The sequence below is a fragment of the Nannospalax galili genome, unplaced genomic scaffold (genome assembly GCF_000622305.1).
Source record: "Nannospalax galili isolate Female #2095 unplaced genomic scaffold, S.galili_v1.0 scaffold915, whole genome shotgun sequence".
Taxonomy (NCBI): Eukaryota; Metazoa; Chordata; class Mammalia; order Rodentia; family Spalacidae; genus Nannospalax; species Nannospalax galili.
Genome location: NW_008336255.1, coordinates 321,591 through 337,741, shown reverse-complemented (window position 1 = coordinate 337,741; position 16,151 = coordinate 321,591). Strand labels below are relative to the sequence as shown.

At 43.9% G+C, this 16,151-nt stretch overlaps 1 protein-coding gene across 1 annotated transcript in view; it reads right to left on the bottom strand.

Annotated features, from left to right (window-relative positions):
• Dock5 (dedicator of cytokinesis 5) overlaps window positions 1-16,151 on the bottom strand; it is a 220,180-nt gene that overhangs the window by 45,054 nt on the left and 158,975 nt on the right. The window contains exons 26-28 of the mRNA XM_008830960.3: window positions 14,604-14,740; window positions 8,890-8,985; window positions 3,470-3,568 (exon numbers count right to left, since the gene is read on the bottom strand). Coding sequence (XP_008829182.1) covers window positions 3,470-3,568; window positions 8,890-8,985; window positions 14,604-14,740 — 332 coding nt within the window. The remainder of the gene's footprint in view (window positions 1-3,469; window positions 3,569-8,889; window positions 8,986-14,603; window positions 14,741-16,151) is intronic.

Sequence of the window (16,151 nt, the reverse complement as noted above, 5' to 3'; positions counted from 1 at the left end):
TGTAGGTGTTCAATACCACCCTTGGATTATGATTTTATTTTTTTGTACTGCACGACTTTATAAGGAAAATGGACATACAAAATTATCCACACTTTACATATGGTACCAAAAGGCCAAGAAAAGCTGAATGGTCACAGAAATGAGGAACCAGGAGAGGCAGGACAGAGATTGGGGAAGCTGGACCCCATGTTTACAGGCCTTATTTCTTCGGTCTTCTGCTGTTGCTGTGTGAATATGCACTTAAAAATAAGTGCTTGTGCCGGGCGTGGTGGTGCACCCCTTTAATCCCAGCGCTTGGGAGGCAGAGTCAGGCGGATCTCTGTGAGTTTGAAGCCAGCCTGGTCTACATAGTGAGTTCCAGGATAGCTGGGGCTACAGGGAGACCCTGTCTCAAAAAGACAAAAAATAAATAAATAAAAATAAAAATAAAAGTGCTTGCACTTAAAAATTAAAATCACCAACTTTTAACAGATAGGAGTTTATTTTTCTTGACTACAGTGAAAAGAAAATTGCCACACAAGCAGAAGGGTCATAATTCTTCCCTTTGCAGAAATGTTATCATATGTAGCCCAGAAAAAAGGGTCCTGAAAGGAGATGGTCATAGTGGCTTGTGAGGACTGTATTATTTATACAGGCACATAGAGCACAGGATAATAAAATGGCTAGTCTTGCCTAAAGGGGACTGTGAGCAAAAAGCAACTCAGAAATAGAATAGCCAGACTGAAAAACAAAACATACATGTCTTGAAATCATTTTTACTACTTAACTAAATTTAGACTTTTTCCACTGTGATCACTGAAAAGAAAATCCAGTTTGCTTTCTTGAACACTATCCCACATAGTCACACATTCAGAAGCATATCATGTAGTGCTAAGAACCCTGCACTGGAGAGACAGGATGCCTACACCTACCTGTCCATCCATCCATCCATCCATCCATCCATCCATCCATCCTTCCATCTATATCTGTCTGTCTATCTGTCTGTCTGTCTATCATCTATCTATCTATCTATCTATCTATCTATCTATCTATCTATCTATCTATCTATCTATCTATCTATCTATCTATCTATCTATCTATCTATCTATCTATCTATCTATCTATCTATCTATCTATCTATCTATCTATATCATCCATCTATCTATCTATCATCTATCTATCTATCTATCTATCTATCATTCAATCATCTATCTATCTATCTATCTATCTATCTATCTATCTATCTATCATCTATCTATCTGTCAATCATCCATTTGGAGACAGGGTCTCACATAGCCCAGGCTAGTATTGAACTTGCTATGTAGCTGAAGCTGTCCTCCCATCTCCACTTCCCCAGGGCTGGGATTACAGGTGGAACTCACGCCTGGCAGGACACCCATTTCTAATGTTTTTCTGAGCTGTTGGTTAGTCTATGAATAGATTCACTTTGGGTGCCCCATGGCACAGGATTGGGACAGGTTCTGGCCTGGAAGCCTTTCTGCCCTGGATTGGTCCTTCTGATTCAATAATAAATCAGACTCACTCATGTTTGGAATGTAGACATTTTCCATGAGTTTAGGATATTTTGAGTATACATTTAAAGTGCTTATTAACTATTCTGCTTACTTTTTTGCTCAAATCAACAACAACAAAATTACAGGTTGTGAGACAAGGATTAAATTGAGATGCCAGCAAGCTGCACCTGATAATTCCTTGATAGTCAACACTTGGTAATTTGAGTTAACAGATGGCATCTTCAAGCAGAGAATCCCAAGACCGCCCATTGTCCACTACAGACAAGGTTCCTATGGGGTTTATGCCTATGGCAGCAGGAATTGGGGCAGGACAGTCTCTGGGGAGGAAGAGGCCTCACTGCATACAATAGCTTTGCTCCTGGGGATTAGTGTCTCCATGACACCTCACTCCCCCAAGCATTAGCTCCTGCTTGGAGACAGAGACTTGGGGGAAAAGATCACCATGGTCTGCCACACAGGAGGGAAGGTTTTTCACTTCCTACTTAATTGTGGATCCAAACTGTCTGTCTGTGGATTCAGAATGTCCTACTTTACTTGCTTTCTGAAGGAAATTTGAAAGAAAAAAAATCACTAGGATATTTTAATGTTTTCTTACCAATGAATAATAGTAAAAGTATTATTATAAAAAGCTGCTTCTCACAGGCTTTGAATGCATGCATGGCACAAAGCTAGGCATTCTCCAGACACAGATTTAATTACCACTCATATTAATGCTCAAGGTTGACATGTTTACAGATGAGGGAAATGGTTTAATGACATCAAGTAGCTTCCTTCAAATTTCATTCAAGAAAGTGGAATACTCAAAATTCAAAACCTGTGTCATCTGCTACACCATCTGCCCCAGAGTTCACTCAACTACCTCAGTCCCCCCTCCAAGCCCTGCCCCCCGGCGCCACCCCCAATCTGTCCGGATTGTTTTGCATTGGTCACTACAGACACGGCCACATATGGCTGATTCCTGTACCATGCTGCCTCCCCTTGGGCTCACAGCTTAAGCCAAGTGAACCAACACTATGAGGGTCCATAAATGGACTAACAACACATTCTCTCCAATTTCCTGTCTTTGTCTATCACTTGGGCACTGCAGGAAAGGAAGACAGTGAGGGATGGAGTTGAATCTCCTTTGGTACACTGGCCACACGTGCTTGGCATAATACAGGTAGCAAGAGAGAATCTAGAGCATGGAGAAGACGTAACCGCACATGGATGGAAGAAGCCATCTGAGATCAGCTTGCCATCCAGCCCAGGCTGGGTCCACTGCTCAGCAAGATCAGAACTTGACAGACAGCTTACTTCCACTAAGAGTTCCCTGAAGGCCTTGGGTGATGCATGCTTTCAGTAACTATGACAACAATGTTCTGTTTAAAGCATCGGAGGGTGGCTTCCAAACACTGTAAGGGGCCGTGTGCGTGCATGCATGCATGCGTGTGTGTGTGTGTGTGTGTTCTTGTTTCCTCTGTAAAAGGAGGCTGCCTGCTGAGCACATTCTGAAGAACTGTTATACATGGTCAAGAAGATTATTCCATGCCAAGGCCCAAGGAACAAGCGTTTCCTTACACGAGACATTATCCTCTTGGCAGGGCAAGAAGATACTCCAAATGTTTCTAAACAAGGGCCCTCACTTGTCCAAGAGCGACGATCGTTTGGAGAATGAACTGACCTCTTCTTTAAATTCTATCAAGGGGAAAGTAAGAATTAGCTGTCTGTGGACAGCACGTCATACTGCAGATGGTTGGGAAAGAAAATCTTAGACTCAAGATGCTCAGTTTCAGTTACTGTTCGCTAAATACGATCCATCTTCAGAGGAGCCTGGTGGTGCTCAGGAGATGAGGCAGGAGGATCATGGGAGCTTGAGGTCAGTCTGGGCTACGAGGCAAGACTTGTCTCAAAAACGACAACAACAGCAACAACAGCAAGAGCTTTTGCGTTACCAGCACCCAGAGCAGACAACTTACGATGATGTCCTGTTTGGTTTTGAAGGTGCTGATGTAGTGGCTGTAGTGACTGTCTTCCATTTGTCGTAAGATGGCAATCATACAAGCCACGAAGCTGCCCTGGAAGAGAAAAGCAGCACAGATTCAAGGTTCCACAGACAAACGGATGAAACAGACATCATGAGATGTCATGCATTTGGCGTTTTCTACTCAGGAAGCTCTGCAGGGACCCTCAGAACTGGAAACTCACTTCCTCCCAAAGGCCCAAAGTTATTTCTGCTTTAAGTACCTACTAGTGTGAGTCAGGAAACCTGGCTGTGACTTTGGAATTCTCTTGGTCTAGGGATAGTAAGATTACCAGTTAAGGTAAACTAGCTTGTGGCTTTTGAGTTTCTCATGGGGACAGAGTTGTAGTGGAAAAGTTCATGGAGCAACATCTGACATACTTAGATGAGCCAAATCTGAATGTAGAGGAAGGTCAGGAAGAAAAAGAAAGGTGCCGGTCGAGCATCCGTAATGGAAAATCTGAAATGCTCTGAGATTTAGACTTTTGAAGCATTTTGGATTTTTTGGATTGTGGATGATCAACCAGTAAGGTTTATGCAAATAGTCTAAAACATAAAAATCTCCCTAATCTAAATACCTTGGTCTCAAGTATCCCTGAAAAGGGATGCTTAACCTGCAGCAGTGTTGGGAGGGCAAAGGGTGGGGAGGACAGGAAACGTTAATTCTCTCACTAGAACCCTGCATGCCATTTCTTTGACTCTAGAACACTTTAGCCAGTGACCCTTAGTCTGTGAATCATATGGAACTCTGTGCCTGTCTCAAAGAAGACAGATAACTATGTGATAATTGCAATTTCTACTTGTGAAGTTGAGAGCTTACACTCTGGGTGTTCTTCCCTTTACACAAACTTGAGTCGAAGACTTCCTTTTTGAGTTAGAGGACAAACATCTGGGGTACCACCCTTTCGTACTCTTGCAGATACAAATGCCACATGAATTTAAATGAACTTGGCACAGAGGAGCCAAGGTACAACTACTCTTAGGAGGGTGGGCATACTTCCAAACAGCAAGGAGAGACCCCTTATTTCTAAACGGATGCTTGCCTTATTTGCTTTCCTTAAAATGGTTATTTTTTCCTACCAATAAGGCAATGTAAATTGATTATACTAAGGCTTTTGACATATTTTACAATTATCATAAACTTGTATTTACACCACAATCAAAAGCTATTTGTTTCTGTGGGCTCTTGCCTATGCTGGATTTTTAATTTAATTTCACCTTCTTTAATTTGCATTGCATTTGTTCTGAATTAACCATTCAATCCATATAGTTTAGGTCCAGTTTTGTTTTGTTTTTCATTTTGTTTTTTATTCATATTGTTTTTTGAGACAGGGTCTCATGTAGCCCAGGCTAACTTCCAATTCCCTATATAATAGAGGATAACCTTGAACTTTAGATCTTCCTGTCCCCAATTCCTGAGTGCTGAGATACAGGTGTGCATAGCCTTGGTTCATGTGGTGCTGGGGTTCAAACCCAGGGTCTTGTGTAGACCAAGAAGCACTCTGCCCATTAAGCTACATCGTAGTCTTTCTGTTCACATTCTGTACTTATTTTTCTATTAAAGTTTTATCTACTTAGCAGCAGCTTATAGTAGTATATATTAAGGCTATTAGCTCCTAGTACGTGTGATAACTAATTTTACAATTTGGTGCATGACCTTGATTTCACATATTTATTTTCAAATACAGGGATTTAAATTTTCATCACGCAGAATCTTTTTTTTAATACTTTGAAATTCAAGAATCCCTTTTCTTATAAGATCAGATACATAACCCTTCCCTTTATACTGTCCCCAGCTGCTCTGTGACTTAATATTTTAACACAGAACCCTTCATTTCATTTGACATTTATCTTGAAGGTATAGCACAAAATCAAAGTCAAATTCAATTTTTCCCCAAATTGTTAATTCACTTTTCAAATTATATTAAATCAAAAATCTTGTTTCTTTACTGAAAAGGGAATTTTCATATAATTGTTCTGCCTTTAAATTCCCTCAGTTCTGTTTTATTATGTGTATATACATTCATATATATATATACATATATATACACACCATTGCATGCATCTACTATGATTTTAGTTATTTTCCAATGTGACAAGTGAGCCTTCCATTATTACATGTACTCGGCTGTTCATTTATCTGTATCTCACTTATTATTTCTGTGGCGCAGTGAATCAGAATTCTCTTTTAACTCCCTAAATAGCTGCCTGTTTTATGGAAAGACCACTGAACATGTTTATTTCTAAACCCGCTACTTAGTAAAGTTTTCATTAGTTCTACTAACTTTTCTGTCGACCTTCCTGTTTCAAAGAAATGCTGGTCATTTCAGCTATAAATAGTGACAATTACTATCAGTTTTGCTTTTTTCAATACCTTAAGATGTACCTTATTACATGAGCAAACAGTGTTGAGATTGAGCATCTTGATTCTCCATTTTAGGGCCACTGAGTTTTATGACACCTAGTGATTTTACTTTAGAAATATTTGGTCGGGGTTGAGACAAGGTCTCTCTTTTGCCCCAGTTGGCCTGGAACTCACTATGTAGACCAGGCTGACCTCAATCTCACAGAGGCCTGCTTCTGCCTCTCAAGTGCTAGGATTAAAGATGTGCACCATCATGCCCAGCTTCCACTTTAGAAATCTTTTTGCCTCTTCTTTACTTTGTTTACTATTTTGTGTCCACATGTATGTATCATGGCACACTTGTGAAGGTCAGAGGAAATTTTTGGGAGTCTGTACTCTCCATCTACTATGTGGGTCCCAGAGATCAAACTCATTTATTATCAGGTTTGACAGCACGTTTACCTGCTGAGCCATCTGGATAGCCCATGAGTTAGCATTTCTTTGCCAAAAATTCTACTGCTCTGAGGGTAAGAGCCTTGACTTCACAGGAAGAAACCTTCATTTTCAGAGAGGATGCCTTCCTGTAGGAACACTTACCTCTCAGATTCGAGATCCAGGGGTGTCCTACCTAATCCTTCTATGCAAGACCTGAACCCTTCTACACTACCTTTTGGAATAGATTGGGCTTCAAACCATTAGAGATGTTTAGCAACACTTGTATTCTCACTGGATTCAGTTCTCTCTCCTGCGATTCTTCACGGCACCCTGTAGGGTTTCTGCCCCAGCAGGGCTCTTCGTAAGAGCCCCTCCCTGATTCCTCCTGACGGCTCCTTCATGGTTCTGTCCAAATTCTACCTTCTTGGGGGAAGCTATTTGTAAGCACCTTATTTAAATCAATGACTCCTCACTCTCACTTTTGCTTATTCTGGTGGATGCCTTTGTCCAAGCACCTGTCTCCATCTAACAGGCACATGTGCTTTACTCTGTCACGACTCTTCCTACTAGAAGGTCAGTTTCCCAAAGGCAGTGAGTGTTGTGTCTATTTTGTTCACAGGAGCATCTCAATAGTTTCATATTTGTTGAACAGATGAATGCTTTTTACCTATGACAGAAATTTAAGAGCAGCGTTTTTGTCCTTTGTCCTTGTCATGTGCTGTTTAGACTTTTATGTTTGTTTTGAGACAGGGTCTCCCTGTAGTCCTGGCTGGCCTGGAACTCACTATATAGACCAGGCTAGCCTTGATCTCACAGAGATCCGCCTGCCTCTGCCTCCTGAGTATTGGGATTAAAGGCATGCACCACCATACCCAGCTGCTGTTTAAGCTTGTTGAAAGCAGACTCTGAGATGGAGGAGGTCCAGCATGTTTACTTCAAGTGTTCTCCGAAACATGTTTTCCTGGGGCGGGCTGGTTCCCTAGCTCAGGGAAAAGGAAAACAGCAAGCAGCTAAGGGTATTGAAAACATTGTGTCCTTGGGTAGTGAAATGGCTCAGCAGGTAAAAGTGCTTACTGCCAAGCTTGATGACCTCAGTGCACTCCTTGGGACCCACATGGTAGAAAGAGAGGACTAACTCCCACAAGCTGTCCTCTGACTTTCCACACATCCATGATGACATACATGTGTTCCCCTGTACTTGCACATATACACGCACAGCATAAATAAATGTAATTTTAAAAAGAAACATGACTTCTTAAGACCAGCTAGAAGAGGGGGCGGGAGAGATGGCTCAGTGAACACTTGCTGTTCTATCAGAGGACCGGCTAGCCTTGATCTGCACCCCACATGGTGACTAACAACCATCTGTAACTCCAGTTCCAGAGGATCCAACACCCTTCTCTGGTCTCTATGGGCACTGCATGCATGTGGTACACTTACATACACACAAGCAAATCAGGCATACACATAAAATATATTTTTTCAAAAAAAGGACAACTAGGGGCTGGAGAGATGGCTCAGCGGTTAAGAACACTGACTGTTCTTGCAGAAGACCCGGATTCGAATCCCAGCACCCACATGGCAGCTAGCGACTGTCTGTAACTCCAGTTCCAGGAATGCCAACAGCATCTTCTGTCTTCCGCGGGCATTGCACGACACGGGTGCACTTACCTATATGCTGGCAATATACCTGTCTCCCCCCCCCTCCCCCTTCTGCTTTCATCACACACACACACACACACACACACACACACACACACACACACACACACAGCTAGAAGGCAAACTATTTCCAAGAGAGATTAATACCGTTTATCCCGTGACACAGAAATTCCTACAGTGGGAATAGGAGGCCAGTAGTTCAGCCATGGGAAGATCATCCATGGCGACAGCTCAATCAAGAACTCTGGCTGCCTGCTTCAACTTCCTCAGTTGATTTCTGCTGGATGTTCTAAGACCCTGATTTGATGATGTTGTCTTGGTTGCTGTCTTAATCTGGCTACTCCAGTCATCTCTGCCAGATGGCTATGGTAAACTGGTGTGATGATGTCTGTGTGCCTGCTGCTTCTATCTGCCTCCTGCTATCTACTTTTTTACTTCTGCTTGTTGTAGTCTTAAGACACTCCTTCAAAACGGAAAATATGCCATCAAAGATCCTTCTTTGAACTGTACAGAAAGGTCCTCTAATTAAAATCTAACTTCACCTTTTGGTGCAGTCAGTAAATTGCTAATTTTAATGATGAACAATCTGCAGTTACCTCTGCTGTCAGTTACACTCTTTACTGACAACTATCTGACATAGTGGACGGACCGGGAGGCCAGATCAACACTGGGCTTTCTAAAAGCACACTAAACACAAATTCTTTAAGACATTCATTTTTTTTCCCTTGAACTTTAAAAGGGCCTGGTGGTTCTACTGAGGACCATCCAACCTGGGGCAGAAAGCTCACGAGGGAGCTGACACCTGCTTGGAGTTATAACTGAAGACTGTGATGTGATGGGACCACTTGAGCTCAGTGTCCAGACACTAGTCCCCACAGGCAGATGGAACACAGGGAGATCGGGCGCCTGAGTGTGGGCCACTGAGTGACACTCACGATGTGAGGAGACTGCCGGCTCATCCCAATCACCGTCCGGTTGATCCTTCTCAACAGCCGTTCCATGATCCGCAATACATGTGTTGAAGTGGGGCCCTGCAGGGGAACAGAGCTGTGACACACACTTCTGACTCAGCTCGTCTCCACACAGGGAAGACCTACACAGAGGGGCCTCTCTTAAGACCTCATCCTGGCTTTTTCCCTTAAGCAATCTCTTCCTCCAAAGGGGAAGATGGGGTCACAGAGGGATATATAACTTCCCAAAGAAAATCAGTTGAGAGAAGTTCTATCATTTAAAATATGATAGGCTGGGAATGTAGCTCAGTTGGTTGAATGCTTGCCTAGTGTTTAAAAATGAACGTGGCAGGGCATGGTGGGGTGTGTATGCCTTGAATCCCAGCACTTAGTAGGCAGAGGCATGTAGATTTTTTTGACTCTGAGGCCAGTCTGGTCTACATAGAGAGTTCTATGCCAGCCAGTGAGACCCTGCCTCAAGAGAAAAAGAGAAAATTGAGGGAGGGAGGGAGGGAGGGAGGGAGGGAGGGAAGGAGGGAGGGAGGGAGGAAGGAAGGAAGATGCTGCGTATGTAGAGAGAGATGAAGGCGGTCCTAAAAACCCAGGGGGTTCTCAGGCTGGAGAGATGGCTTAGCTGTTAAGAATACTGGTTGTTCTTGAAGAAGACCCAGGTTCGAATCCCAGCACCCACATGGCAGCTAACAGCTGTCCTAACTCCAGTCCCAGGGGATCCAACAGCCTCTTCTGACCTCCATGGGGCATTGCACAAGATAGGTGCACTTACCTACATGCAGGCAATACACGCATATACAAAAAATAAAAATAATAAAAAAACATTTAAAAAAAACCCAGGGAGTTCTCTAAGTTCACTGCCGTTGAAGACAGCTTGGGGTACCCCACTGGCACACAGTGCCCAGCTCTGAGATGAGCGATCCCCAGGACAAGCAGGCACACACAAAAAGTGAAAGGAAAAACAAAGCTCTTGCTGTTTCTGTGCGGGGTGAAAAAGCAAAATGGTTTGACCCCTTGACCCCGTCTAAATAGAAATACTGAAGCCTGAACACCCAATGGAATTGGCAGATATCTTGGAGACGATTAGGGTTAGAGGAGATCATGAGGATGGGGTCCCAGTCTTTTCCTTACTGGAAAAGACACCATGGGCTGTGCACTCGCTCTCAGATGCACTCTCTGTCTCTTGCTTCATGTATTCATGGAGGAGAGACCACGCGAGCACACAGGGAGAAGGTGGCCAACCACAAGCCAGAGCTCAACCAAGCTGGTCTGACCTTAGACTTCCAGACTCCAGAGCTGTGAGGAAGTAAGGTTTTCGTGTTTAAACTCCACAGTCTGTGGTGTGTTGCAGTAGATGGGACAGGCTAATACAGGAATTTAATAATCTGTCACATGTGACTTTAAGCCATCACTCTAATTCTCTGAGATTTGTTTTAACAGCTGCAAAAGAAGGAAGGGAATAGTTTTCTTACAGGGCCCAACTGGACTGATGGGCACGAGAGCGCCTGATGGATGCACATTCTTTCTCTCCTTTCTCCTTCTCTACTCACTCAGCTCCGAGAGTCGGGAGTCAGCTTCACCTCCCTGAGCCTTTACCCATTCTTGCTTCATGATGGCTGTGTCAGCACTCCTGCTAAGGCTTCAGATAACTGAATCATTGCTATTTGTTTTCTTTGGGCTCACTGAATGTTTTAATATAGTACACGCCTTTAATCCTTGAACTCAGGAGGCAGAGGCAGGTGGATCTCTATGAGTTCAAGGCCAGCCTGGTCTACATAGGGAGTTCCAGGACAGCTGGGGCTACAGGGAGACCCTGTCTCAAAAAGACCAAACAAAACAAAACAAAACAAAACAAACAAACAAACAAACAAACAAAAAACAACCCCCCAAAAAGCCCATTTAACTAGGAGCTGGAGAGGCTGCTCAGTGGTGAGGATCATTTGCTACTTTTCCAGAGGACCCAAGTTCAGTTCCCAGCATCCACATGGTGGCACACAACTGCCTGTAACTCCAGTTCTAAGGGATCTGCTGCCCTCTTCTGGCCTCTGCACCAAGAACACACAGGGTACACTTACATATATGTAGGTAGACATACACATAAAATGAAAATGAATGACTCTCTAAAAAACACTTTACCAGAAAAATTGTATATAATCAATATACACCAACTGATGATCTTCATATATGCATACACTTGTGAAAACTCCTGTAATCAAATTAATTAACACATCTAGACCATGTGTGCTCTACATTTCCAAAACTAGTTTGTATGACAGTCTGTGTTCTGTGAAATTCTTCCCAACCACTAATCTAGTCTCTGCCTATGTGCCTTCAACTTTTTAAGCTATTTATATGATACTGTCATACTTTTCTACTCCTATACATATTATTATTTCTTTTTTAATTTTAAAAAATATTTTATTTATTATTTTTATTTTATGTGTATGCATGTATTGCCTGCATGTAGGTAAGTGCACCTGTGTTGTGCAATGCCAGGAGAGGACAAAAGCGGCCGTCAGATCCCCTGGAACTGGAGTTACAGACAGTTGTTAGCTGCCATGTGGGTGCTGGGATTTGAACCTGGGTTTTCTGCAAGAACAACCAGTGTTCTTAACAGCTGAGCCATCCCACCTGGCCCTTTTTAAATTTTTTTTTTAAAAAGGAATTTACTATTTTTGTTTTTTGAGTCAAGGTCTCGTCATGTAGCCCAGGCTGGCCTGAAACTTACTATATAGACCAGGCTGGCCTCAAACTCCCAGAGATCTACCTGCCTCTGCCTCCCAAGTGCTAGGATTAAAGGTGTGTACCACCACGCCCAGCTTTTTGTTTGTTTTTGAAGCTTTTTATTTTTATTTATGTGTATGTGTATGAGTGTGTGTATACCACATATGCATGGGTGCCTGAGGACGCTAGAAGACAGCATTAGATCCCCTGGAGCTGCATTTATCCCCTGGAGCTGCATCCCCTGGAGCTGCATTAGATCCCCTGGAGCTGCATTTATCCCCTGGAGCTGCATCCCCTGGAGCTGCATTAGATCCCCTGGAGCTGCATTTATCCCCTGGAGCTGCATTAGATCCCCTGTGAACTGCCTGATGTAGGTGCTGAGAACTGAGCTCTGGCCCTCTGCAAGAGCAGCAAGTGCTTTTAATTGCTGAGCCATTTCTCCAACCTCTATTTCTTATTTTTTCGATAGGGTCTCATGTAGGCCAGGCTGGCCTGGAATTCATTATATAGCTGAGGATGACTCTGATCTTCTGATCCTCCTCCTTCCCTCTCCTAAGTGCTGGAATTACATTTGTGCACTACCACAACTGGCTACTATGTATTTTTATATTAAGTAAAGTAACTTCTGCTTGTCCATCTTTCCTTCCCAGCTCCCTTCCCATTCCTTTCTCAGAGTGAAAGTGATATATAAAACCTACCTCCCTGGGAGACACTGGCTTCACTGCCTTGGAGGATGTATCCCTTAAGGTAGATGAGACTAGGTAGGGGGTGGGGGGGAGTTAGCATGAGAAAAGTTCCTCAAAGTCCAGATTTACATCCAAGGGGATGTGGGTATGAATGTTACACACACTGCACAGGGCCCAGCACTGGGCCAGCTCCTGAGGCACTGTGTCGACACTCCCCTCACTTCTGGCCATCACCCTTGCTTATCCAGTGCTGGGCATGGGACAGTTTGGTAAGGGTGTGTAACACAATTATTACCTCCAGGTACAGAGCATAAGCACTTCAGAGAGACACGAGGGGAGCTTTAAGGGGACGGGCAGGGTGTGCGGTATGGGCACCCACGCTGGCATCACTGCAGCTGTACTGAAGGATGAAGAGGCGTCTAAGCTGGAGCTGTGCCAAGCAGTGGATCCTGTTCCACATAGAGGCAACAGGACCAGTGATGACAGCCTTATGTTAGCTGAGAGGAGAGGACAGAGGAAGAGATACTGAGCTAGCGCATACAAACAGAAGAGCTAACAATGGTAAGGCACGGTGCTTGCCTGTCCTTCCAGCCCTCAGGAGGCTGAGGCAGGAGGGTAGTGAGTTTGAGGCCAATTTGGGCTCCATTGTAAGATTTAGTCATAAAAACAAACCCAAACAAAGCAAGCAAGCAGACACACACACACACACACACACACACACACACACACACACATGCACACAAACTCATAATAAAAAAAGCTTAGAGTTGAAACAACAATACCACCACGGTCAACAGAAACAATAACTGGACTTCAACAAATTTGAGGTCCTTTGTTTTGATGGTCTCTGCTCATCAAAGGGAATGTTATGCAAAAGATAAAACATAATCAAGCTAGTAGGAGTTAAACACAATTAGATCTCCTTGCACAGGAGTTGGACACAAGCCAGGACTTCAGGGTTCTGCTGGGTGACAAGAAGGCAGATAAAAGATGTTGCATAATATAAAAAACAGTATTGGAAGTGGAGAAGACCACGAAGCCTTTTCGAACAGTGCTTCCTGTTCTGCTCTGCTCTACTTCTATTACTGAAGAGGAAACCAAGGCACAGACTTAGCTAAGGACAGGTTGTTGCTGGTCACACTGGCACTAGAAACCCCCATTCAGCTCACACATCCTTTTTAGCCTGCCCCCATACACCACAGGGACAGTACTGGGATAGATCAGGATGATGATCAGGACACAGAGAGGAGATATTAGGACGCTACTTCCTGGATCAACCCCTCCTCTGGCACAGACCACAGATATATGCTGTGTAGAACACTGGCACCCTGCCTAGCCCAATATGCTTCATGTATTGTTGCTAAATGTAAAACCTTCATTTTACTATTTTAAATGTTAACCAGGTCCTAAAATTTTTTTTTTCTTCTTCTGGAACTCACTATGTAGACCAGGCTGGCCTCGAACTCACAAAGATCTACCTACTTCTGCCTCCCAAATGCTGGGATTAAAGGCATGCGTCACCATGCCCAGCTCTAAAAGTTATTATTATTTTTTTAATACTTTATTATTTTTATTTTATGTGTATGAGTGTATTGCCTGCATGTATGTGACTGCACCCATGTCATGCAATGCCGCAGAGGTCAGAAGAGGGCTTCGGATTCCCCTGCAACTGGAGTTATGGATGGTTCGTAGCCACCATGTGGGTGCTGGGAATCGAACCTGGGTCCTCTGCAAGAACAGTAAGTGCTCTTAATGGCTGAGACATCTCTCCAGCTCCTCTAAAAGTTAGTTTTTAAAAAATACTATGTGTATGATGTGTCTAGTCATATTTAATTATTTACTGCCAATATTTACTGGTTGGGGATCTGCCTCTCTCCACCCTACCCAGTGCTGGGGGTAGGGTTATAGGTATATGCAACCATGTCTAGCTTTTACATGGGTGCTGGGGATCCAAACTCAGGTCCTCATGTTTGCATAGAAAGCACTTTACCCACTGAGCCATCTCCCCACCCCATGAACTTAAAGTTCTTAAAAGCACTTCTAGGGACTCCAGTGGTAGGCAGCTGAGAAAATTAGCCCATAGAGGCCTCATGCTATGTGACTTCCCTTGTACCTCAACTTGCATAGGTGTTAAGGCATTTCTAGTCTCCCCTAAAAGGGGCACAGCTTGCTCCATTACCTCAGGGCTCCTGCACTGCCTAGACCAGGAAAGTCACAGAGCCCTTCCTGCTTGGTGCAATGGGACCAGCAGAGGTTCAGGCTACATCCTGGACTCACCACATCCTTCCTGTCCAGCACCTCCAGGATGTTGCTTAGAAGCTGCGAGCTGGCCTCGTGGTCAGGTTTGCTTGAGTGGTCATCCAGCTGGCCACTGAGCTGGTCCGTCAGCAGTGGCAGCAGCACCTCTCTGCACTCTGAGGAAGAACAGACAGGGGCTCACACAGGGGGCCACCACCTGCAGATCTGCTAGCTCCATCTGCCATTCTGCTTGTCCCTGGACACTCCGCAACCAGCCCAGCCACTTGGGGCAGAAACTTCAGTCATGTCCCTTGACTTCCCATACCAAGAACTTCCCACCACAGGTACATGTTGAGTATGTACAGTATTGACCCTTCTCTACCACACCCCCTCCTTTGGGGGCTGTTATTCTTTTTTCTTTTCCTCTTTCATTCTTCACTTTTTTCTTCAGTGCTAAGGCCTCTGTCTCAACTCCTGAGTCACACACAAAAGCCCTAACAATGTGAAAATTATGCAACGATTTCTCCAGTTTTTAAAGTTCTATATTTTTTGGTGCTAAGATTGATACACGTACTTTACTACTGGACCACACCCTCAACCCTTCTACAGCTTCTTAAAATGCCAGCATGGCACGCCAGCCCTAAGTCATGGAAACAGATAAAAACAAAGCAAACCATTCATATTTTCATAAAGTTTTCCACCTTATGGAGAGAATTTATTATAAAATTCTTATTAACACTGAGCTTCCTGAGTACATTTCTAGTACATTCTGCTCTTGTCTTTGGGGACATGTGGTTAATGGAGAGTGTGACTTATGTCTTTCTCCTGGGCTCTTCATTATGATGGTTCACTATTATGATGATTCCAGGTTCTCTGGGCACTCCAGAAGGGAGAGTTACCAGTGATCCTGCTTCCTCCAGTTAGAACAATCTATGAAGACTGACAAGATGCCTCAGCAGGTAAAGGCACCTGCCCTCAAGGGCCACCACGCCTGACCACCTGAGTTTGATACCTGGAGCTTACATGATGGAAAGAGAGAAGTGACTCTGACACTTGTCCTCTGACCTCCATGCATGTGTGGTGGCACACATCCATGTGGACACACCCTCACACACCCCCACACCCACACCCACACCAAATTAATTAAATATAAAAATAAATAAAAAGAAAATAATTATCTAGCTGGGTGTGGTAGTATAGGCCTAGCTATAATCTTAGCACTCAGGAGGCTGAGACAGGAAGATCTGCAGGTCTAGGTCTGCCTATAAACAAAAACTCTGTTTCAATACAAAAGAAAAGAGAAAAGGAGGAGAGGGAGGGGAGGGAAGAGAGGGGAGAGGAGAATGGAGGGGAGGGAGGGGAGGGGAGCAGACAGGAAGGGAGAAACAACAGTTATCTATTAGAAATACTAAACTGACTTCAATCTCTTAAACTGTTTTCCCAGAAGATCTGTAAACACCAACTGCCAAGAACGTTACTGGTGACAAAACAAAGTAAGCAAAGGGCCGCAGAAATTAAGGGCTGCTCAGCCATTAAGAGCACTGGCTGCTCTTGCAGAGGACTCCAGTTCAGTTCCCAGCACCCACA